The sequence below is a fragment of the Pseudopodoces humilis genome, chromosome 1, assembly GCF_049639895.1.
Source record: "Pseudopodoces humilis isolate 2021_Gansu_Grassland_sample_001 chromosome 1, ASM4963989v1, whole genome shotgun sequence".
In the NCBI taxonomy this organism is placed as follows: Eukaryota; Metazoa; Chordata; class Aves; order Passeriformes; family Paridae; genus Pseudopodoces; species Pseudopodoces humilis.
Window position 1 is genome coordinate 127,864,446 of NC_142200.1, and position 26,024 is coordinate 127,890,469.

Genomic DNA, 26,024 nt, shown 5'->3' on the forward strand with positions numbered 1-26,024 from the left:
ATGACAAAACTGTATTTTTGAGAGTTAGCTATTCAAATATATAAAAGCACTAGTTATTCATTGAGCAACAATTCAAAAGGGAAAAGGGACAATATTTTCTACCATGTATTTCATAGACAGCAGGCTGAATAAGACACTGTGTGGTTCAGAGTGTTAAGAAATCTGCACATTAACTTGCTCCAACCATTTTGCTGCTTCAGCATATATTTGTCTTAAAACCTTGATGAATATATTTTTTTTCTAAATTTTATTTGATGTAGTTTTTCTTCCTCAAGCATGACAGCTCTGAATGTTAAGTTATATTATAGATAGTTCCACCCATGCTTAATTTTGTATTGATTCTGTTTTGATTTCAGCAGGACTAATAACATCTGAGAATTGATCATGTGCAGAAGTTCTTGCAGGCTTTGCTTAGTTTTATGTGGAGGAAACCATTATTTGAAGTTGCCAGTTTTTAAATAGTATGTGCTTTTAGCTTCTAGGATCTATATCGAGACCTCCATTCTAAGCATGACCCCAAGCCATATTTGAAGTAAATCTTGCCTAGCATATAAAATTAATTCCTTGCAGTTCCAGTCTTAGATATGGCTTTTGAATTAATTTTGCAGTATGTGAGGAGAGCAGATGGCATTTGATCCTCTTCCTAGTGCCTTCTGAGAGGAGTGACTGCATATTTCTGGCCTGAATATAACTTCCATCATGTTATAATTCCTGAGGGAATATCATGAGGAGGTCACTTAACTGGAGGAGACCTCCTGATTAGGAGAGGCTAGCATTCTGCATAGCACTGCAGCAGAGCAGGTAACACTCTTGAGCTCAAGCTCCTTTGAAAGCTCTGCAAAGACAGTTTGTGTTTGAATGAATATTCAGGACAGAGGCAATCTCTGCCATTCCTTGGTGTGATGCATAGTCTACGCTGGTAGCTCCCACTGCTGGAGTGCAGGTTCACAGTGGGTACTGCCCTGCTCATGTACAGAGCTTGTACAAAAAGGGGGTTTGATTTTCTGGGTGCTAGTGGTTCAACTTCTGGTGAAGCAACCCTTTGAAAAATTAGCTGAATTAGGACTAGAGAAATCTCCTGTTAATTTTATAGTGAAATTGTAGTGTTAAATGAGATCTGATTGTGTTGAGTAAGCTTTTCCCTCTCCATTTAAACCTGCTTAGATACTCTGCAGCATTTTTCCTTTTCATTCAAATACTTAAAAGAAACGCAACATCTGTTACTTTTATTTATTTAATAGTGTGACAGTGGTTTGTGGCTCTGTTTGCTGAGAAGCAACATAGTTCTGTCGCTGTTGTCACTCTGCCTCTCCTTTGGTCTCAAAATCAGTGAAATGAAATCTAAAATTAAAAACTTTTCTGTTTGTTTCATGAAAGATTTATCACCTTGCAGGGATAAAAAAGGTAGAGAAGATAATACATAATTATACTGATATCCAGCCTTATTCTTATGAATACATATTTCTTATATGAATGAGCACTTAATCGTAGTACAACCTTGGAGTACAGTCACCACTGAGAAGTAACCGCTTGCATGCATTTCAGGTATCCTAGATATTTTAACTTTTAGATCAGTATCTTTGCATATTTTATTCATGAAGGTGTATGTTTCAAAAAATAAGAGTCACAAATGTTGCATCTATCTCCTGGTTTTCACTTCTACATTTACAGATTCCATGATTTTTTTTTAAAAAAACTACTTGTGTTGGAGCATTATTTTGAGTACATTCATGGACTGAGACTTCACTGGATCCAGAGCTAAAACTAAATAGCAGACCCAAAGATGAGAATTCCTGGCATCCCAACACTTTTTCCTGTAAAAAACCTCTCCATGTAGTTTATTTCCTAGGAGCTATCAATGAATTTAGCTCTTACAGAATTGATGGAGGGGGGTTGGAGGCTGCATGGGGAAATGGAGAAACCAATCTGTCCTTATGGTGGTTCTTAAAGATAACAGAAGATAAAGAATACACATGTATGGCAGAACACTTCCATCAGGGCCAAAAGATATTATTTTTACATATATCCCTTTGTTAATTGTATTTGGCTATAGACTGGTCAAGAAAATACCAATATCCTGACTTGAAGGTAGTACTGCATTAAATAAATTACCTTACCTTTCAAATTTTATATCAGTGAATGAATGTTCATAGGTTTCAAAATAAGGAGGCAAGGTACTTAAAAGCAAATAAGTATTCCTCAGTTACCAATTTAACTTCCACTGATGTTTCATTTATATAATTTTAATTTTTGCATTGTTTTGTAATGTTATCTTTTTCACTCTAGATCACTGCATATAACAGGCGTACCTTTGAAACAGCAAGACACAATTTGATCATTAATATAATGTCAGCAGAAGGTATGTACAGAATATGGCTGGTTGTATTTTTAACTGAATCAGCAACACCCTCTTATGGGCTCCTGCTTTTCAAGATAAATACTGTAAAATGGTTGTCTGGTATTCAAACCAAACACAAGGCACAGGGCAGAAGTAAGAGAAGTTTTCCTCGTTTAATTCATTTTGTTTTTTTAATCAAGATTACTTCTCTCATTCAGGACTGCTTTTCTTCATTCAGAGTAAAATGTTTGCATATTTGTTTCTCATCAAACTGCTTCGAATTCAAAATTTCCCTTGTCTTTTCAAAGAAAAGACGGGTGATTTTACTCTCCGCAAGTTGTTTAGTTTTCTTAGTTCTGTGTGTGCCTTGAGCAATGAACAATTGTGTAGGCAGGATCAGAAAACAACAGGTTATAGCATACATGGACATTTGGACCCTAAAATTAATTCTCTTCATCACATTTGCATTCTGGAGTGTCATGAGTTGGAATCCATTGTAGCTGCAGATTGGTTTTGACTCACAAATTAGCATGAATGTAATTATATCTGTTTAATGAAGTTTTACAACTGTGACTCTTCTCCTGTAGTCTGCTTCTTTATCTCCCTGTTTTTTCCAAATACCTGAAGGGTTTTAGCTCAAGTAGCAGCTAATGGTACTCTCTACTGAATTAAACATAATCACAGTAGGTTCAAAATGAGCTAATTCAAACACACAAGATTTTTTGAAAGGTGTATCAGTCTTAAAGTATTATTACACTAATAATTTCTCCAGATATTTTGAAGATTTATTTTTGGATTTATTGAGCCTGTGTTTAATAAAACATTCTTTTTCCTCACAAATAGATTTTCCTTTACCATATCAAGCGGAATTCTTCATAAGGAACATGAATGTAGAAGAAATGTTAGCAAGTGAAGTTCTTGGTGACTTCCTCGGAGCAGTGAAAAATGTATGGCAGCCAGAACGCTTGAATGCTATAAATATTACTTCAGCCCTTGACAGGGGAGGGAGAGTTCCACTTCCAATTAATGACATGAAAGAGGGGTAAGCATGTGTCAGTATGGTGTTTTTGCTTCACTATTTTTTTTTGTTGTTGTTACTGAGAAGCCTAATATTTTTTCAAGTTTTTTAGAAACTTTGCAATTGCTGTTTTATGTTTTGGAATTAGATGTGAAAAGTTTATTCATGGTCTGAGCCCCAAGTTTATTGTGTTAGAAACCACGACAACAGTGCACAGTTCCTATATATTGATGTTATAATCCAAGGAATACTAATAAATACCATTAACTATAATTGATAGTAAATATGGGTTTTTTTGTGATCCCAGTTTTACTTCTGAGCAGTCATTTGACATGCTTTTCAAGTTTTTAACTCTTCCAAATTCATTAAGCTCAAAATTTTGAAGCAAGTTCTGATAGAGAAGAGATTGCAGAGATGCTTCAATTTCTGAGAGAAGTTAGCATGTAACAGTAATTTTTAGCTGCGCTCATGCTGAGTTAGTTATTTGATTCAAGAGCAGTTTTGACTTTCTTCTGAAAGTTGTAAATTGTCTGGGGAGCTCAGTTTACTAAGTGTAAACTGCTGGAATGGATTGTTTCCGTTTGTGATTTGTAACCGTAAATACTGTTCTAAACAGTATTTAACTGGAAACTAATAAGGATCCAGTTTTTTCAAATATGGTTTTGACAGTGCTTTTCTCTGGTGAAAGTGAAGATGCTTAGTTACTTTTAGATTATTTTAGATATTTTGGAATCAAATAGTATCTAAGAAAGGGATGAAGGTTCAAAATATGAGATGTGTGCAGAAAATACTGGCTTTTTCAGAATCCTTTTGTGTCTCTGGAGTTTTTGAGCACATTTAAAGAAGGAAAGTGACTTCTGTACTAGCCAGAGTAATAGCAGTCACTTAATACCAATGACTACACTTCAAATATTTAGATAATGCCTGCTGTAACAAATGGCAGCCAGGACCTAATTTCTGTTTCAAAATCCATTGGTACATTATTACCTGGTGCAGCAGACTGTATTTTACATACAGTGTAGTAGCTCTTATTTTATGTATGTGCTGCCTTGAGAAGGCTGACCTAGAACAGAGGCTAGACAGAGTTAAGAATAAAGCAGGTATTTACTGAAAGACCTTAAAGGATACACCTTGGGCAGTACAAGAGCCTGGCCAGGGCTGCACTCAAGATGGACCCAAAATGGTCACAAGGTGGACAACTGGTCATGAGATCTCACAGTTTTATAAGTTTTGGTCTATCTTTATATTGAGGTTAATTGTCCAATTATAGCTTCAGGTTATGAAGTCGCATTCTTCTTGTTTTCTCTCTTCAGTCCACTGTTTAGGCTTTTTACAGTTGTTTCAGGAGCAGAAGCTTTGTTAACTCTGGAGTAGTGAATCCAGGGTCCTTTGCCAGCATCTTAAGGCATCATATGGTAATGGTAAATCAAGTATTAGGTTTACCTTCAGCTTTCAGTATTCTGAAGCAAATTTTGTTTGCTGTGCATAGCTACAGTATGGAACCTTTTAGAAGAAACTGGGGGTTAGCATGTTCATAGCTCTATTAGGTTTAGCAATAACTAGTCATTGTGAATCTATTCTGAAAACATGGGAGGAATCTCTAAAAAATCTATGATGAGCAAGATTAAAGATTTCCTTTAAAAAAAATGCTGCTATTTTAATACAATTTTCAAAAATAGTACTGATTTACTTACATGAGGAAGCCACACTTGGAGTTCTTTGACTTCATAGAAATTGGCACCACTGATGGTAATGAAACATTTGCATTAACAAGCAAACCAGAAAATGTTGTAATAAGCAGCTAGGAAAGTCCTTCTGATTTCAGTCTGTTATTTGTATGCTTAAAGATATAAAAGTATACTATGAAGAAAAATTATTTTAAAAAGTAATTTCAATCTTTAAATAACAGCTGAATGTTACTGTGTACAGCAATAATGTTTGGAAGAGTACATCATTGTCCTTTGGGGATTTGTGACACAACCTGATGCTCTGTCACTCATCTCTTTCTGCAGTGTGTACGTGATGGTTGGGGCAGATGTTCCTTTCTCCTCGTGTTTACGAGAAGTGGAAAACCCACAAAATCAGCTGAGGTGCAGTCAAGAAATGGAGCCTGTAATAACCTGTGATAAAAAATTTCGTACTCAATTCCATATTGACTGGTGTAAAATCTCTCTGGTGAGTTATTTTATTATTGCATAGAAGTGATATTTGTAGAAGTACAGGTAAGAGTTTTGCCAGTCTGGTCAGCCAATGTTGCCAATTCCACTTTATTGTGACTGATATTTTTTTCCGTCTAGCAGACACTCTTAACCTGAAAGGATTTTGCTGTGCAAGCTAAATTCTGTTAGAGTTGAGCTCCAGTGAAACCACTGTATTTGTTTTCACTAGCAGTAAATTCTATAAATGGCTAGAGAGCTCCAAAGCTTAAAAAACTAAAAGTAATGAGAGGTGTAGTTCAGTAATTCAGAATGCTGATCCTGCTGGTTACATTTCCCGAAAAAGTGTGTGCATACATATATCTTTTCTCAGATACTGATTCTACACTGACCAGTTAATAGTACACTGTTAAAAAACTATTCCTGAAAATTGTCTGTTTTATTTATGTCTCTGTTTTATGTTAAAAATTAAATAGAAAAAGGAATGAAAGTAATGTTGACTAATTAAATAATAAATAGGAACATTCTTCTCAGTCAGATGCAAGAAAAATGATAACCAAAAACTAGAGTATTTACCATGAAAGGAGAATAATTCCCAGAGAGACTTTTTAAGTTGTTTTGTTTTAGTTCCCATAAGAAAGATCAAGAAATAATGCAAAGAGAATGTTGCAGATAAATCTGAACAATGACAGTGAAAGAATATAAAATAAACTTAGATGGTTGTTAAGCTGCTTCAGATATTACCCAGGAGGAAGCTGAAAGGGAGATATTAAACACTGGATGGAAAAAACTTATTGAGTATAAGGAAAGGTATTCATACACAAAATTGATTGGATAACTTCCAGTCTTTTCTGCCTATTCACTCTAAATTAGGAAAGGTTCTAGAAGGTTGGAAAATACATGTTTCAAAAGAATACCCAGATTATTTGCTTTTTATTTGCTTTCTGTTGAGAAATTGTAAAAGGCCCAAGTGTACACAGCAATACTTACCAGCACCTGAAAAATAGCAGAAGGCAGCTGGTATTTGGAAAGACTTGACTATGTCAAGTCTTCCATTTCTGTCTACAAGGAAGAAGTAGAACCAAGGTGAAAAAGCAAATGTCATTCCTTCTTGGTAAGGTTTTTTTATACTGTCCACAAGCAAGCTCAGGAACACGGCCTAGATGAAGCTAGGTCCTAGTGGAGAGCTGGTTGGTGGCCATAATCATAGCAGAATTAATAATAATTCCTGGCTATTCCTCATTAATAGCTGGATGATGGAATGTGCATATTAAATTAAATTTGTAGTTCCCCATGAAGTTGAAAGGATCTGCAGGTGCATTGAAGGACATGATGGAATTCAGAAACGTCGTGAGAAATTGGAGAAACAGTCTTGGAAAATAGGATGAATTTTAAAAGAAGCAGCAGAGGGATAATGCACTAAAGCAAGAATAGTCAGCAGTGCCCACACAGAAGGAAAATAAACTGGTTAGGAGTACTTCAGAAAAAAATGCCTGAAAGTGGCAGTGGCTCATAAACTTATCAAGCAGCATTGTCATGCTGGTTTGAGAAAAGCAGAGATCACCCTGGGATGTGTAACAGGAACAGGCTTCCAGAGAACTGTTATTTTCTGCAGCAGCTATAACACAGTCTTCTGGAATTTAGCACTTGTTTTGGCTGTGTGCCACAGTAACGGAATTTAAACTATCTCAGGGGTGTTTATTGTTGCCAGCAGCATTTCTGCTGTAACCTGCTGCATCGAAAGGAAAAGGGAGCCAAGCTTCCCTCTATCTAATCACAATCTGCTTTCTCAAGGCAAGCTGAGAGATCTGGGAATTCTCCCCAGATCTATGGGCTGTGAGGGAGTTGAGGTGTGTTTCCCATATCCACAATTTAAACAAGTGATAGAAAGTAGAGCCATCATATCCTCATCCTCATATTGTTTATGAGCTGGTGTTGGCAGTTAGCACCCAAAGCATGGATTTAAGTTTGGGGATCCCACATTCTGCAAGGATGGACAATGTAATAAGTGTTCCACTTGAGGCTGCTCTCTGACAACTTCTTCTCACGCTGTGTATGGGACTGTCAGTCACATCAGTAAGTACGTACTTTTTGTGTGTTGTTAGAGTTTGAGATTCAGCTAAGCAGCCAGGTAGAACTCAGTGTACCTAACAGAGAAGATACTCTGGAATTAATGAGCAGAGATCAATTCATTTTTGTTTAACAAACACATATATATGTGGGTGTGCACGTGCATTTGAGGCTCAGCGGGATTTCTGGAATTTCATAAAAATCTCTTCACCCATTGCCTAAGCTGTAATACAGCATTTTATGACTTGAAGTGTAAGTGATAAAGAAGTGACCATCATTTGCAAAATTTCTTAATGAAAAGACAGACAAAAGGTCAAGCATGTGAGCAAATATATTTTATTTGTTTTTATGATCTGGAGATTAATGATCTTAAAGCTAGCACTGGTAAAAATTGACAGTAACATCTAACTGAAGATAACAAAAAAATGAATGCAGAAAATTAAGTCATCTGGGAATGGCAGTCCAAAGCAATAGGAAATTTAGCAGCAAAACAGGTTTGTATTTCTAGGATCATTGAGTACGGACACACACATACACACAAAAATTGTGAGCAGGAATGCAGCTTTTGGAGGCTAATTTAATTTGTGTGAGGGAGACAATGAGCTGTCCTTGGCAGCTCAGTTGATGGCTCTTGATTTTTTGAGCCCTGGATGTAAAAGTGTGATATGAAGGAGAAGGAAGAACATTGTAGCTATGTGACTTCATTTTTGCCACATTTATGTAAGAGAAGACAGTATTATTATTTAGGAAGACTAGTAAGAAATGGATGAATTAATCAAAAAGAAATCAGAATGAGTTAATTAGGTTGCACTAAAAATGTTTACTGAATTAGTACTCAAATACTGTTTGTGTGACATATGTCTAAAATTAATCTGTCAAAGACATGGTATCTCTGGTAGGCACAAAAGAGAGTAGTAATATTATAACATTACTTATTACGCTGATCAGAAGCTTCATAAAATGAAAGCTTCTATTATTTAAAAAAAGTGGTAGGATTAAATCATATAGAATTTGTAAAATGTGTAATATGGTTCTTTTTGTATGTTAATGGTTAGTTAAATACCTGCCTATTTTTACATTCTGTTACTTTGCTATTTAATTGTGGTTTTGTTTTTTTTTTCCTTTTTCTGTTTTTTTCCTGGGTAACAGGTTGACAATACAAAACAAGTTTCCACCTTTCAGGAAGTGATTCGTGGAGAGGGAATATTACCTGATGGTGGAGAATACAAGCCACCTTCTGATACACTGAAAAGCAGAGACTATTACTCGGATTTCCTAATTACACTGGCAGTGCCCTCGGCAATAGCACTGGTGCTTTTCCTAATACTTGCTTATATCATGTGCTGCCGACGGGAAGGAGTGTGAGTACTTTAACATGCTAATAAGTAACTCTTCATTTTTCTAAGATTATAATGCATAGAAGGTTATTTGCTAGAATATCTCCATTGAGTTCATTATAAACATTTAAAACAGGCTAAAAGGTATCTGCTTGTAATTCTGAACTATTTTACACTTAAGCACATGCACTAATTTCCAAGCAAGTGGATGTAGGGCCTTTAGTTGTTCTAGAAAGGGTTAAAATACTCAACATATGCACAAAACTCCTCAAAATGTGCACAGCTCTCCAAAATGCCCCCAGCAAATAAAATACTAATAAAGGATCATTGGTTCAGGAAAATATTAAGTAATTTTTAAAATGGTAACTTTTATAACATAAACCTGGTTGAGGAGATTAACTGAATTAAGACATATTATCAAAGAAAAACACATAAAGGGAAAGCAGCAAGTAACGTGATTTCTGCCATTTCTTACACAAACTACAATTTCATTTTGTCACAGAATTTATTTTAGCCAGAAGCTTGTTCTTTAACCTGCATTTTTCATTTCCCTGTGTGTGTGTCTGTGTGTTTCTGCCACCACTATCACATCTCTCTACGTGCGTTCATCAAGGCCTCATCATAAACCCCGTTAAATGCTGCCAAGTTGCATTTAGCAATAACCTTGTCAGCATTTCCACATCATGTACTGTTTTCATCATCAGATAGATTAATGTTCCAACTATCAATGCTATTATTTAATTCATAAATTTTGTTTTGTTTTTAGGGAAAAGAGAAACATGCAAACACCAGAGTAAGTGTCTTCTTTCCTGTTATTTTTCTTTTACCATTTAATTTTCATTCTCAGTAGCTCGTCATGCTTCATACATATGTGTCATAATCTTCATTCATTCTCTCAAATTCATGGTTTAATTCATAAATGTGAAAGCTGCTTTTAAATCAGAATATTGGTAAAGGATAGAAGACCAGAATAAAAAGGGTTTGAAATTAAAGATGGTCAATTCAAAATAAAATAGTGTGGTTAGAATAAATATGTTAATATGCAATTAATACTCCTGGTTATTGGACTTTCCAACTTGTCTTTTAAAGACAATGAAAAGGAGAATAAATATCCTGGAAGGTAACCAGTGCCTATAATATGGAGTGTTTTAAAATTAATTTACAAGCTTTTATGAATCTACCACAAGAATCAAGAGTTAACCAAAACTTTAACTGCAGGAAATAAATGAAACATCAGCCACAAACTGCACAGTCTTGAATCCTATGAAAAATATCTATTCAAACAGAAAAATCTAATGGAATAATTACTGCCTTAAAAAGTTAAATAAATATTTATTAATTTAACTATGTGAAGGTTGTAATTGTTGCACTGTAGTCTGTAGCATGCATCAAAGTCCTTGTACTTTAATAATAATAATAGAAAAATTCTCTCTTTTGATAGAGCACTTAAAGTATGTACTCACTATTTTATTTTCTTCTGACGCAGCATCCAGCTGGTGCACCACAGTGCTATACAGAAATCAACCAAAGAGCTTCGTGACATGTCCAAGAACAGAGAGATCGCGTGGCCGCTTTCCACGCTGCCCGTGTTTCACCCGGTGACGGGCGAGATCGTCCCGCCCCTGCACACGGACAGCTACGACAACACCAGCATGCCTCTGATGCAGACACAGCAGTAAGTGTTCACACTGGTTCTTAATGCTCACTGTGCTGCACGACCTAGATTCCAGTGCTTGTCCTCCAAAATGTGTTCATTATGGGAGGATTCAGTAATGACTCTCTAGTTCAGGATTGCTCTGATGTTTGCATTTCCAGCAGGACGAAAGGCCTTCTGTTGTAAGATTAAATGGCTGGCTTTCAGTCTGCAAGCTTGCAAGAGGCTTGGCATGGGACAGTTAGATTTCTGCATGTTTTGGAGGAAAACTGCTTTTGACAGAGGAATCAGTTAGAACTGTTCTATTTTAGACACCTTGTCTCTTGACCCATATTTTTGGGGTTCTGATTTCTGGGTTTCAAATCCAGACTTTGTAAGTTAGCCATGTACCTGTCACACATGGTTTGTGTTTGAAATGTTGACATTGAACATACTCCATTGCACAGATAATAAATTCAGACTTGCCAAGAAAAATGCTCATAGCCCTCTCCTGTTTCCATTGTTGCCACTCTTTCCAAGAAAAAACCAGAAAAAAAATTAATTCCCGTTCCTTAGAGTTCATTTATCAACGTAGTGAAACTAGTAAGGCAGACTCAATGCTTTGCGCATGTTCTAATTCAGACAAGTCCGTAGAGCTATAGCAAAGAGGCATTTCTGGGAAGGTTTGGTTAAGGTGCCTGGGGCTAAGCAGATCTGGGGCAGTCTCAGAAGGTCTCAGAAGTGGTTGGTATTCTCCAGTGCTGTGTTTTAACACCAGCTCCAGCTGGTACCTCCTCTGCTGTCAGGCCTGCATGGCCCCAGTGGTACTGGTCCTGTACCAGCTCTAACTCAGCCCTAATTTACACATGCTAGTCCTAAATTCCCTTCACAATGTAGAGCCATGCTGCAGGTGTGTTTTCTTCTCCCTGTCCCAAAAGCTAAATTCTCCAGAAAGGACAGCTGTATAAATTATTCCTTGTACAAGTGCTGCGAAGTGCTCTGCTTCATCTTCTACAGCTTCTCTTCTATATTCAGAATAACAGTTTTTATGACTGGGGTGTCAGATCTTGTACCAAAGGCTTTCTTGAGTTGTACATAGAGTATTTATCTGCTTCACCTACATTGTAACCTTTCTGTAAAAACACATCTATCTGGTAGCTGTTAAAATAGACACTTTAGCAGAGCACAAAAATGAAACTGCCTTGATTAGTGAACTGGTCTGACACGAAGAAGTAGCTGACCATTCATTCATTCTGCAGCCAATAACTATGTTGCAAATGCTGTCACCTTTGCTGTAGTCATGGAATATGGAATATTCACTTAGAGAAATCAAACTGCTGAACTTCAAAACCCATGGTGACTCTTGTTGCCTCTGGCATTCCACCAAGTCTGAACTTTTGAATGTAGCTGACAAGTGCAATAATAACAACTACTTTCACACTAATTGTCTTTATTTCATGGTCTTGGCTAACGTTTGGACATCTGTATTTGCAGAGTGAAAAAAGATTATTGCTTCATAAGAAAAAAAAAAAGGAAGTGTAAATACTGAGCTTTTGTCACAATACACTTCAGACTTTGTATGGAAGCATTAAAGATATTAAATGGTTTTTTTATAGGAACCTGCCACATCAGACTCAGATTCCACAGCAGCAGAGTGCAGGTCAGTAAATACTCAGAAAATACTGTAATTATTAAGTGACCAGTGTGGAGAAAACACTAGTCAAAATGTATACAGTCTGTGGACAGTGAAAAGAATTTGCAAATAGAGTAAAGTATTACAGAATTGTCATTCTACAATTTTTATTTTTTTTTTTTTACATCAGTGAAAATTTTGGCATGGGATTGATTAAAAAAGGAAGAAATGCTACGTTAGGACTCTGCATGAGAGGTTAGAATTTGGTTCAGTTAACTTAGAAACCTCATATAAATAATTTTCTGTTACGTGAAGCTACAGCCAGATTCCCAAAGGCAATCACATGGTTCAGATTCTGACACTTGATAGGAAATTTAAATTTGTAATTCTCACCAATATTAGTTAAGCTTTGAAGAAGGAGCTCTTAGTTGCAGTTACTAGACATAATGTATTGGTACTGGGGAATCTGTGATGAGGCACATCCATGCTTTAGGTTTCTTGTGTCACAGTCATCACTTTTATATCATTCTCACAAATGCTCGTGAACTGACTGAGGTCAGGAGTGACCATCAGACTGTGGACTAAGGCTGACTGTCCTCTCTACTTAGCATCTCAGGTTAGAGAAAAACCTACAGCCATAGCCATGTGAAAGGGGATGAGGACCATACAGGGAAAAAGTAGAGGCCAAGTGTAATTTTTAAATATTCAAAGAGGTATTTAATCAAAACTCTAGAGAGATACGTATGTTTTGAACATAATATGGGAACTACAGCTCCAAGCAGATGTGTTTTAACTCAGGACTTACATAAGCAGCTTTCTTTTCATTGAAAATCCTTCTTCTTCATTACTGCTTTCGGGGATTAAAGGAGAATTTCGTATGACAACATTTCAAAGATTTGAGGCAAGTATATAATAGATGTTTCTCTTCATGCAGGTTTTGTTATGTGAAAATTAAAAACACAGGTACAAAAAGTCTGACAGCAGTTCTGGTAGCTTTGCCATTTGTGTTCTGCATTGTACATATGCTGGAAATGGTGGATGACCCTGGCAGTCAAAGCCTTGATCCAGGGCCTCCAGCAATGGGTTTACATTTAGCACAGCTCTTCTCATTCACACTGTTTAGAAGGTAGAATCAAAGTGTCACATAGTGCTGCTCCTCTACTATGACTGTTTCATTTAAAGAATTCCAGTCTGTCTTGCAGCAAATAAGATGCAAAATCACCTGGTAATACTGTACAGTGGCAGCAGTGAGGCATTTTTGCAAAGGTATGAAATACAAACTAGCACGGGTCTGTCACTTTTGAGTTGCACTGAAAAACTGCCCTAAAATTAGATCTTTAAAATTCTCCTGTATTTTCTGCAGTACATTATTTTTGTAGAATACAACTGTTCTTTCATATTAATCCCAGATGCTGCCTGTGACAAGCTCTCAGAAATCCAGGGGGGTGGGTGGTGGAATGTATTTGGGACAGAGGGCATTTCCTCCTCTTCCCTTGGTTTATCATAACACCTTGCTTTGTAGCTCAGATGTGCAGGTGACCCTGCAAGCACTTCCATGACATGATGGCATGTGCCTTTTGCAGCTTTTCTGAAAGGATATCCGTAACTCCTTTTGACAGAATGTTAGCTTTTCAGGAAGCTATGATTTAAAACAAACTTCAGGCACTACTAAGAGTTTTTTAGTAGCATGAATACAAACCTAGCCATCGATTTTATTGACCTGTTCAAGTAAGAAATTTGCAGAAACAGAATATCCTAAAGCCAAAAAACCTATAGAATGAGGCTTTAATTGTTAAATTTTCTTCCTTTCCTCACAGTAATATATTCAGGGAATTTAACATACTATCAGTCACAGCTGTGAATAAGAAATTTTTATTTTAAATCTTCAGTAGATTGTATTTAGTAATTTGAAAAGCAGACCATGGATAATAACTGTTGTCCACTTCAGGAATTATCTGAATCCCCAGTAAGGAATAGTTTTATTTTAACCTTATATAAAAAGGCAGACTTAATAGCTGACATAATGCTTGACTTTTTCACAAATTAAAATTGGGAAAGAATTATGTAAGAGGTGACAACTCCCATCTAATGTTTATTACACTGATGAAAATTGCTACTGGTCTCCATTATGAACAGATACATTAGGTTTTATAATTGTCTCTCTGTCAATCGGCAGAATTCACAAGCACTGTTAAAGGTGCTTAGATGAAAAAGCTTTTAGGGTATTCCTATAAATAAAAGACTAAATATTGCATGTACGCTATGTTCCACCTTTTCAGTTTTGTGCCTCAGCCTCCCTATGAAGCCTGTTAGATCCCCCCAAATAGAAAGATAAATTCCCAATTAATCTTTTCCCAGCCCTCTCCCTTCCCAGAAGAATGCTTTGTCATGTGTATGTCATCTTTTCATCCAGGTTGTACTTGGAGTGTTTCTCCAATGTGGTTGTTGATAAAGGAATAATAAATATTATTTATGTGCTGTGCTCATACTTGACAGTTGAGTACTATTGAAGCATCATGTGTGACTGATGGATTATATAAATTCTCATCTATTTGCAGGTAAATGGTATTCCTGAGGAAAGAAAACTAACAGAAGCAATGAATTTGTAATCAAAGAAGGCAGCAAATTGTCTCACTTCCTTATTTGTTCTGGTTGATGCATGAGTTTTTCTGGTGTATATTGTGCATGCCCACAGTATTATGATGCTTTCAGTGCCAGGAGTACAATCACTTCCATATAACTGATGTACTGTATCCTTTTGTACTTTGGACATTTTTGACAATTTGTAAACACTTATAACTTTTTATATTTGTTACATTCTGAAAGTAATCTTTAATGTATATATATATACATATATAGATGTATATGTATGTATATATATATGTGTGTATTAATAAATATCAAGCTTTATTCTGTCTTGTGATCTCTCCTGAAAGTTTTAACAGGGAAATCAAAACTTTAGAGATTCAAAGGATTTCAGACCGTTAATGGGATGATATAATTGCCTAACATTTGCACAGGAAAAGCTGTAGTGGACAAGCATGAAAACTTGTGCAACATGATGAGGCTCAGAAATAGTATTGCACATATATTAGATATTAATTTTTTAGAGATTACCAAATATAATGAGCAAAGTTATTTTTTAAAAATAAATAACCCCCCCAGAGAAAATAACTGAACTACTCATGATAAAAATTGGATTTTTGCTCTTTTACCAGATATTTATGCTATTTCAGATCTTGTAAGCAATAAAGCATTTAAAATCTGTCCATTCATTCATCTGGTTATATTAGTAGAAACTGTTACAAACTAGTGTAGGTAAAACTTAATGCCTGCATTAAGTAATAATAATAATAAACAAGGGTTTAATTTGGTACAGTATACCTGGACTAAGTCTTTAAAAACACTCCTAATTTTCTTTTTTTTTGTGATATTCCCAATAAACAACCCCAATGCTGTTTATTTTTTATATCCTCCACATTTTTTTTTCATTTTTGGAGCACAAACTGTTGTGGGAGAATTACATATCCAGTAAACCAGGGATTATATTTTCACATCTTGAAAAGGACTTAATTAAAGGCATACTTTGCTGGGAAGTGGTTTTTTTGAGAGGCATTCGTCCATGCAGCTGAAAGCTCAATAATATATGGACTTTGCTAAAAGGATCTGAACTGGGGTTTCCATGGTTTTCAACAGACAACTATAATTCACCTACTGACACTTTTCACCAGATTTTAAATTAATTTCTGATGCTTCTTTAAATCTTCAAATTTAAGGACATCACACAGGACTTCAGGGTCTGCAGCTGTAGCAGCTGACACCAAGAGTTTCTTGGGGTTTTACCTCAAAGCATGGTATTGTTTTAAGCTGACACTTACACTTTGTCTTTTTTTCTGTAATATTTTCTCTTTCAGAAGCTGTATGTTCATCAGGACATTGCATTGTAAGCAGAAAACTGCGTCTGCTTTAAAATTGCTAAGTGCTGGCTACATTTCCTTAGCTGAGGTTCCTGAAGTCTCTGCTAAGAGAAATTTGAGTAGTTTTGGAATTTAAGACTGAGGATAAAAGGAATCTGTAAAATGAGGTCATTTTGTATAAAGACCAAAGTAGTTGCTCTTGTTTTTGTGGTTTTTTGTTTGTCTTTGTTTTTCTCTTTTTACAGTTATGACCCAGTTCTGTCAAATAACAGAACCTTAATTTACCTTAATTTTTAAGCACCATTGACGTGTTTGTAGGCTCGGACCTGAATGCAGGATCCCAGCAGATAGAACAAGTCCTGAGCTGCTTAGACTAATTTTGAGCACCAACTATGATAACTATGGCAGCAAAGTATATAAGCAGTGCTCAGTATGTGGTACCTACTTGTATATTGTCAGACCTCCAGAATCAGTTTACAAAGCTGCTCTGCATGCTCAGCACAGCCCACCAGGTGTGGCAGCAAATCCTGCTGGTGGTTGTTCGACCAGGTTGTTAGACCATTCAAGCTGAGAAGTTAAAGGCAGATCACGAAACAGGTGGAATAAAGAGCCATTCCTACTCACTTTCCAAGTGGCATCCATCATGCCTTCCTACCTCATCCAAAAGATACCAGGGAAGAGACTTCACCAGTCAATCAGCCTCCTCAGAGGCACCCCCCCTTCTTTCCAGCAGCTTGGATGGTTATCAGTGAAAAGCCAATCACAAAACTGCACACTGAGGTTTATAGCAAACTAAACATTTTCATCTCTTACCCAAGCTGAAAAAAAAAAACTGAAGTACAATCAGCATTTAGCTTCTATTAGTTTATACTATTTTCAAATGTATCAGCTGTCAGTGTTTTGAAACCAAAATGAATGGAGTGGATTTTAAATAATGATTTTTAATGCAATGTAGGATTTAAACTTTGTAAATAGTTCTGGGTGTGGATCATAGTAATTTCTGATAACTCCAGGATGACATGACAATCAATGGATCTACCCCTCTCCCACCTTATTTGTACTAATGTAACAGTGCTGATATATTTAAGGAAATAACCTGTTACATACATGCATAAAGAATCTGTTTGTAGCAGTGGAGGCTCCGCCTATTTTGAAAATAACCTAATGATGTAGGTTGGCTATTAAGAACCTGAACTATTTTATGATTGAAATCTTCATTTATCTGAGGTAAGTTTAATAACAAATTATTTATTTTTGCTTATTAAACAATTACTCTGAAAGCATAGATTTATAAAGCTGGTTAAAGACAATGGCTAAAGAATTATTAGTAATTAAGACAGTAAATTCACAGCCTCTTTTAACATTATATGATGGCAATATGAATTGATATTGTATTAAGTTTCAACCAAATTAAACAGAAAGCCCTACACATCTCTTTGTACATACATGAAATGTATAATCTAATAAAACAGAAAACACAAAGTAGTGAAGTTGTTGCCTGATTATTTTACAAAAGGGTGCCTAAACAACATTGTTACAGCTGATAATGTTCCAGCCACAATACTGCACGGTCAGGTCTGAGACCTGGGCTAGAGGAAATGGTGTGGGATTTGTTTAACTGGGGATAATGCCTGACTGGATGCCGTCACTGGAGAGGGTTTGCCACACTTAATATCTAATGTGGGCCCCTGAACTGTGATTCTCCTTGCTGATAAAATCAGGAGCTTTGGGGAGCACAGAATATGCTGAGTTGGGAAGGGACTCATCAAGATCATCAAGTCCAACTCCCAGCCGTGCACAGGACCATCCCCAAGGGTCACAGCACGTGCCTGAGAGCATTGTCACAATGCTTCCTGGACTCTGTCAGCTTTGGTGCTGTGACCACTTCCCAGGGGAGCCTGTTCAACCACCCTCTGGGTGAAGAACCTTTTTCCAGATATCCAGCCTGAAGCTCCTGACACAATTTCAGGCCATTTCCTTGTCTCTTGTCATTGCTCACAAGATTAAAGAGATTGGTACTTCCTTTGCTTAAGGATCCCCTTCTACTGCGAGTGGGATTTAAATAGCTCAAGTAATTCTGTAACTCAAGCAAGTCTTAAAGATGGGCTTGGTTTCTTGATGTTGCCAGACCAAAGAAAGAAAAGCCAAGTCAGTTCCTCTGCTTTCCTGCAGAGCTCTGCTGCAGAGTTCCTGGCAGGGAAAAGTATCCGATGCCTCTGCTGCAGAGCTCTTCTGAGGGCCCTCGAGCTTTGGCTACTCGAGCTGTAATTTCATCAGAGCAGTGCAATTTACTGCAGAGCAGTCTTCCTGCATTGCATCTGCCTTAGTTTGTGATACAGTGAACTGCAGCACAGCTAGAGACAAGCAAGAGAGAGCTTTTACTTAAATGATCCTGCTGCCATTACAAAAATAAGCATCCACAGCACATTTATTTAATGTTTAAATTACTTCATATTTTTACATAACCTGAAAAGAAAATATATTTATCCCACATACAGTAAAAGTAAACAAGTGCATTATTTCAAACATTAAAAATAAATCTTTTAACCAAGTCTGTACAACAGATAAATAGAATTATATCTACAATAGTTATGTTGTGAAGAACAAAACAAAAATTATCCCTCAAGCTCACAGTTCCCTGTTGCTCATAATACTGGCATAGATGAAGGTTATGCTTGCTTATCCCCCACTACAATGTCCACCTACACCCTTTCATTCGGTCACTCAAATGTATTGATCGATGAGGTTAAATTCCCAAGCACTGGAAGCAATATGCACACAGAACAAACAGCTGAGTATCTGTCCAGTATCTTGAAAACAGCTGGCAGGCTTAGTAAAACTGCTGAATTTGGGGGAAGTGAATGATTTCTTTTTTGTTTTTATTATGAATGACTGGTCATTCTTTGAAAGAAACTGTTCTCCATCACACACAAGAAAATAAAAATTGAACTAATTATTTTCATAACTTTGTTTTGCATTCATTCATGGCTGCAAGACTGAATTCAGTGTTTTACCTGGGATAAGAACAAAAACATGCATGTGACAGTATATATGGTATAAATTAGGATGATGTTGTTTATAATCATACATAATTGCACATATGTTTGGAAAATTGTGTTCATATTTTTGACAGCTAACAAATAATAAGAAGAATAAAATGAAAAAGCAAAGAAGCCAAACTATTACTTGAATCAAACCCACAACCAACCAAGAAATGTCCATAACTTCACTGATAAGTAGAATGTAAACAACAGCTTGTCTCTGCCACACTGAAGGACTATTTCTTTCAATTATAGGGTTTTTGCTACAGGAAAAAATTAGTAAGAAATACTGGGCACTGCTGAAAAGGATGGGAAAAAAGTTTTCTCCAAACAGCTCCAATCTCATTTCACTTGTAATTCTGAGACTCAACCATCTGCATGCAACAAAGCTGACCACTCAATCCCTCCTGCTCATGATACCAACAGACTGACTAGCATCCTCTTAAATGAAAATGTTATTACAGCATAGAATATGGCACCAGTTCCCTAATGAGACCTAATTCAAGGTCACCTACAAACACAGGGAGACTGTCAAAGATCACAGTTCCCCTAAGAACTAATGGAGGGGATATTATGGGATTCCATCTGACTGAAAAAGCCTGGAGGGTCTTCCAAAAATTTCCCATCTTGAACTGAGTCTCTGAAAATTATTCATTTGTTTGTTCACTGGGATTATACACAGAACTACACACAGTTAAATGAACTAGTGAAAAATTTATGAAAAAGCAAACAATTTTAGGAAGAAAACACAAATTCTCTTCATAAAAAGATTTTGTGTCAGAATTCATCATATTTGCTGAACACATGTTAAATTTCTAAAAAACCCCTCATAAAACTTTATGTAAACTTGTATATAATCTTCAATCACTGAATTGATGATTACTTTTTACTTCCACATCTAAAGGGCTTCATATAACATATTTCCACCCCAAACACTAATTTCTAACCAGCAAATTAGCACTTTGTTCAGAACAATGCCCTGGTCTCACTGCCTCAGCCGCGGGCGGTGGTTCCGGAGGCTCCGGGCTGTGCTGGGCGTGCTCCGTGCCGTGTGCGCTGGAACGGCCCCTCGCCATGGGCTCGCCCAGTGCCAGCTGAATCCCGTCATGTGCCCGTGATACTGCTCAACCACTGCACTGCTTCATGTCTCCTTTCAACAGATATGTAAACAGCAACAAACATCCAGTAGAAAAGACTCATTTTCACATGCAATTCTGTACAGTGCACTCTTGTTTCTCAGATTATTTGAGAAGGCTATTTCCACACAAAATATGTACATTTCCACTATATACATTTTTCACACGCTTAATTTAAATGTCTTCTTGTACCTCCAGTTGAGTATTTTTCTTCAGGCAGACACAAAGTAAACCTGAAGAAAGTTTCCAAGTCAATGCCTTGACTGATCTTGCATTGCTGAGAAGAAGTGTAGTCCAGAAAAAAATCCAGCTATGCATAGCATCCTTTTCATAAGAGTCGAGTTATCTTTAGGAACCACAATCTGTGCAAGATCATTAGTGATCTGAGAAATCTCATGTGCCACGCACACAAATATGAAAGTGCTGACAAGAACATTAAACACTGGATATCCAGGAATGAGCACCAAGATCCCCTTTGTGTCTGCTGCCAGCCAAATATGGTATTGGCAAATGAAAAGCTAAAAGAAAAAAAAAAAAGTGTTTAGCAATACTTATATATATAAATATTTTACTTACTAAACCACATATAATTATTACTATTGCATCAACTGACACACTTTTGCTTAAGTTAAAAGCTGCTTTCTACATGTTTTTGCTACAAACCATGAGCTTGTTGAATCACATAGTGAAATAGGTTTTCTTGGCCCTTAACCAAGTGCATACTGGATACACTCCATCAGAGCAGGGAAGAATCTGCCTCCCTCAGTTACTGTCTCTCTGGTGAGGGTCTGAACAGACATGCCTGCAAATAAGGGAGAATGCTTCACCTGCTGATGGGTGCACAGCTTCCTGGAGCTGATCAGCACCTAAAGCCCACCAGGAATTGGAAGAGTGAAATGTGATCCTTTAAAAAACCCACAAAATCCTGTACTCTATAAACACTGTACTGCAATGAGTTTCTCCTAGAAATATATTTTAGTAATACAGTACAATGCCACATTTAGTATCACTAAACAGCAAATAAAAGGGGAAGCAAGATAATTACTACTGTTTCAAAATATACACTCAGTGGAACAAGGTAACAGTTGCATTAAGAAGGGGTTTATTTGTAATGGTACATTTCTTTATTAGTCACAAAAAGCTTGCTACAGCAAACACATTTATAAGTGTACTTATACTAGTAAGCATAATTCATGCAAATTCTTCAACCGGTGTAAATTCTTATCTTCCAACTGCATATACCTCACAGCACACTCCAGCATTTAATCCCCACTCTCACAACCTTAAATCACCCCATCCCCTAAAACAGTACAAGAATTAAGCTTGGTCCTGTGAGACTGCTATTTCAGCCATGATTTTTAAGTGCAACAAAAGCTATAATGCTAAAAGAGGTCAAACATGACAGCATGGCATTTAGCAATCCAATAAGTGTTTTCTCTATGTGTTATAGTCCAATCTAGACAATAACACCACCTCTCTAAGTTTTGATTCACTGTACTTCCAGTTGTTTTACTTACCTCTAAGGAAATTTTGCCAAACCAGGCGAAGAATGAGCTATACACAGATCGGACATATCCGGGAATGTTCCTGATGAGGATGAAAGCTAAAATCTTTATTTTTTAAAAAAATAAAAAAGGGTAAAACAAAGAAAGTGACTGTGGATGATAAACCAAACAAACACATAAAAGGTGCATCCACTTTCACTGCACTAAGTGAAATGCATCCTGCATTAAAATTTCTTTAAAAGCTAATAAAAATATAAACCAAACAAAAATTCATGCAATTTATACTTAACAAAGTAGATATTGAAACTAAAAATATTGTACACCCATTCTTACAGCATAGCAGGTCACATTTACATCTCCAGTAGAATTGTGGCCTTGATGCTGTCAGGTGTTACTACATGTTTCCCAGGCATGGCCACAAAACATGTTACACCATGCCAGCCTAGAATGAAGGTGGCCTCAAATCTGAGTTAACCCTCAATTTTTAAAAAGAAGGTGTCAAGATGGACAAAATAATATTAAAAAATTAAGTCTCTCTTGCTGCCCCTCAAAAGAGCAGGACAACTTAATGAGAAAAGAAACAGGGCACAGAATGAGACAACTGGGATATAGTGGGGCAGGGGACACAGCAAGAGGAACATCTATATTTAAGAAAACCACATGTGGCCTTGTGGCCACTCTCTGTCTGGAAGTGACTACAGGATCCCACAGGCTGATTTCTCCACCAATACCTCCCAAACACTCCTGCTTTTCTACACCCTTCTTCTCTTCCACTTGTTTTCCACTGCTACGCAAGTAGGCAAAAGTTGGGACTGGACCTAAATGGCACATATGAGACCTACACTAAAGACATCCAGATAAATCAAAACCACAATCAGTGTGCAATTTCAGTGCTTACAGGCAATGAAAAACTGACTAATGTTAAATTCTTTTTCACTTTCAGACACGGGAATGAAGATCAATATCTGACATTCCATGCAAAAGCACAAATATACTTAAAAACAATTTTTAAAAGAACTCAAGTAAGAACAGACTAGATTCTATCACTGTACTCAAAAGGACTAATAATTACCTGCACGACAGAAACAGAAGGATGTAGCTCATTGCACTCTGTCTTGTTTTTACAGCTACTAGCCCAAATAGAGTAGGTCTAAAAGATATTAAAAAATTAGTCTGTGAAGCAATTATATGTACATTTAAAAATGAATCAAGAGTACAATATTTTGAATTGCTTTATTATTAGTTGGTTCACTCAGATGTGGGACAATAAGAGAAAAAAAAGACATGACTTTTGTGTTTCTCTCAAATTCTTCTTTGCAACTAATGAATCCTTATCTGATGAATAATTATTAATACATCTTTTATCATCAAAAATAGACAAGCCATCAAGTGTGGAGATAAGAGCTGTCTTATCTATCATGTTATTTTTATGATCCTATTTTCTTTTAAGCTTTGAAATAAATTGAAAGAGTTATGTTTTCATCTACATCTGACTGAACAGAAAAATATTTTATTGAGTAGACAGGGAGGGCTGTACAGAAAAACCCAGCTGAAATATCTCCAGATAAAGATTTGAGTTTTCAAGGTTTGTTATATAATACTGACTAAACAACTTCAGTAAACTTATTTTTCAAATATTTACAAACCTGATTACACTAGGTTAGAATAGGTACTTACCAAAAAGGACACAATTGAAATAAATAATAAAACATTCGAAACTCTGTTGGAGAAAAGAGGATCTCCTTTTCCTTCTGATATCATCTGACGTTTCTGCAATGCCAGATAAATAAAAGCAAACAGCATCCCATGAAAAACCACCTGTAAAAGAGTTATAAAAAACACCTGTAAAAGTTATGTTTCAAAAGGTCCCTTCCCAGATTTACAGAAGCAAACAAAACCAGAGTTTCTACAGAAGATAGTCATAAACTGTGTTTTAAACTCAACTCAAAACCTACAAATAAAGAACCTTTACTAATGGTTCAGAGAGCATTAAAGACAATGAAACTTCAAGAAGCTTTCAAGTACTTACTATCCCCTCTGAAATCTATGCCAGCACTGAAAAGGCTTTCTCTGGAGAAAAACCACAAGTCTCTGGCTTTCTCCCAAACTGGCAGGTGAAAACATTCAAGAAGCAGGACAAGTGTTTCCCTCTCTCACAGACAATTCTTCAACAGAGTGTTTTACAATCATATGCCAAGTTCTCATTAGCTGGCAACACGACGCTGTTTCAGGCCCACGCAGTGCTTGTCCTCTGCATTTATTTTGAGCTCTGCTCTTCAGCAGCACCACCCAACGCACAGTTTTCACAGCAGATGCCAGGCAGGGTGTGACAGCGCTCTGTGACCCAGACTTCACCTCCCAGGGGCCCCAGAGGGACACACGTGTGACTGACCCCGTTAAGGGTAAATCTAACACATAAAAGCTTCCATCTAAGAAACTCCATCAATGTCTCCCTGTTCTATTCAACCACTTTGTAGGGTCAATAACTGGAAGCAAAGCACTTTCCCAGTAGAAAACCATTTAAAAATATGTACAAGAACAGTCTGGTTTGGGCACCAAGACCCTGATTTTAAGGTTTTAAATATCACCTTTAAAGAAATATATCCTTAATTGATTCAACTTCCAGGAAGTATTATTAAGAAAGCCATCACAGTAGTTTTCCTTGTATTTCAACAGCCTGAAGTGCAACAGGTGTTAAATTTTCACAGTAAAATTTTTGAGAAAAGACAGATCTAGGATACTTTATATTTAATTTTTTAAATCCAGAAGCAAATAAATCAAGCTTCATCCTTTACGCAAGGCTTTGATAGACATTTGCAGAACAAAAGTGCATGTAGCTTGGTCTTTTACTAAATACCGAAGCAAACAAACTCCTGTTTTCTCTGGAGGAAAGGAAAACAACCCTTCCTCTTCCCACAAATTAAAACACACACTTCAAAGATGAGTATAAATTTATGCAAATGTTACATACATAGCGATCCAGCTTCCACCTAAACCACCATTCATAGACATTCCCATTCAGTTCAAAACACTTGGACAATGGCCAAAATGAAAATATCTTCTCAAATGCACCCTGTAAAAGACAAACATGGAAAAAGCATTAACACTGATGTCAACCGTGTTTACTAAATTTAAATCAATAGCATGCTTAATACTATTCTATCCTTATTTCACTAGCTACATGCACTAGAAAAATAACAGGATTCTTTAGAAGCCTCTCCCCCACAAAAAAATAAAAAAGACAAAAAAAGAAAAGAAAAAAACTTCTTCACATGAGATAGAGTTTGAGTTTTGCCTCCCCTTAAAGTACAAGCCTTCCATTTTGTACTGCTTCTCAAAGGGAGAGATCTACTAACAGGCTGTGATAAGGAACATGCACTCCAAGACTACAGTTCAACAGGATGAAAACCAGTGAGGGATTAAAACCACATAACCCCCCTGTTTATCTTGGAGTGACAAACTCTGCCCTGACTTCTGTCAGCTGTACTTACAGTATGCAGGTAGTTGATAATTTGGCCTGAGAACCAGTCTTTTGACATGGTATCAAAGCCAACACTAGGTCTCTCTTAGAGACACAGAACTTCACTATCACCATATGCATCCCCATATACTGGCAAAACCCACTAACTCTAAGCACATAAAAAACCCCACCCCAAACCCACAGCATAGGCCCTTGTATTTACTACATTCACAGCAGTACATTGAAAATTTGTCAAAAATAATAAACCAATGAGTAAGTCACACAGTTGTGGTTTTTTCCAGCACCCACACTAATTCAAATATGAGAAGAAATCAAAAGACTATTTTTTATTTTTCTTCTGTATTTATGACACTAGAGAAAATATAAAAATTATAAGCACATCAAAAAGTAGAGACAGGTAATAATATACTCTTGAGTCGTTAAAGATAAATATAGCCAGGATTTACAAACCTGAGAATATGACAGAAAATATATACATGTCAGTAAGCAAATCAGTTTCAGCAGTAAACCAAAGTGCCACAGGCAGTTCCCTGAGGAAGAAATAAATTAATCATTATACTATCATTAATTTTTCAATAGCAAACCCCAAGACACATTAAATAATAATGCCAATTATTTAGTGTAGCTGTGCTTTGTAATAGATCCATTCATAAATAAATGTTCAAATATTACCTGCAATATTTTATCACTGTCTACATTTAAATTTTACTTTAAGCTATTATAATAAGCATTCACAGCAATTAAAAAGCTATTTAGCCT

General features: G+C 36.5%; 2 protein-coding genes across 9 annotated transcripts in view; one reads left to right on the forward strand and one right to left on the reverse strand.

Moving 5' to 3' along the window:
• The window catches only part of SGCE (sarcoglycan epsilon), a 33,138-nt gene extending 15,551 nt beyond the window's left edge, over positions 1 to 17,587 (forward strand). For 3 of the 6 annotated variants that reach the window (XM_088051359.1, XM_088051388.1, XM_088051382.1), the window contains 9 exons: positions 2,287 to 2,359; positions 3,182 to 3,380; positions 5,369 to 5,531; positions 8,732 to 8,943; positions 9,686 to 9,712; positions 10,406 to 10,594; positions 12,169 to 12,212; positions 13,052 to 13,086; positions 14,744 to 15,643. In XM_088051359.1, coding sequence (XP_087907485.1) covers positions 2,287 to 2,359; positions 3,182 to 3,380; positions 5,369 to 5,531; positions 8,732 to 8,943; positions 9,686 to 9,712; positions 10,406 to 10,594; positions 12,169 to 12,212; positions 13,052 to 13,086; positions 14,744 to 14,794 — 993 coding nt within the window. In that variant the 3' untranslated portion in view covers positions 14,795 to 15,643. Of the gene's footprint in view, positions 1 to 2,286; positions 2,360 to 3,181; positions 3,381 to 5,368; positions 5,532 to 8,731; positions 8,944 to 9,685; positions 9,713 to 10,405; positions 10,595 to 12,168; positions 12,213 to 13,051; positions 13,087 to 14,743; positions 15,644 to 16,099 lie in introns of those variants that run through there. The other 3 variants (XM_014248729.2, XM_014248731.2, XM_088051362.1) reach the window with 3 other exon arrangements.
• An 870-nt stretch (positions 17,588 to 18,457) lies between these two features.
• Positions 18,458 to 26,024, reverse strand: part of CASD1 (CAS1 domain sialic acid O acetyltransferase 1) — a 28,532-nt gene continuing 20,965 nt past the window's right edge. For all 3 annotated transcript variants that reach the window (XM_005518807.3, XM_088051353.1, XM_088051356.1), the window contains exons 13-18: positions 25,716 to 25,795; positions 24,756 to 24,857; positions 23,462 to 23,602; positions 22,857 to 22,934; positions 21,797 to 21,889; positions 18,458 to 20,797 (exon numbers count right to left, since the gene is read on the reverse strand). In XM_005518807.3, coding sequence (XP_005518864.1) covers positions 20,531 to 20,797; positions 21,797 to 21,889; positions 22,857 to 22,934; positions 23,462 to 23,602; positions 24,756 to 24,857; positions 25,716 to 25,795 — 761 coding nt within the window. In that variant the 3' untranslated portion in view covers positions 18,458 to 20,530. The remainder of the gene's footprint in view (positions 20,798 to 21,796; positions 21,890 to 22,856; positions 22,935 to 23,461; positions 23,603 to 24,755; positions 24,858 to 25,715; positions 25,796 to 26,024) is intronic.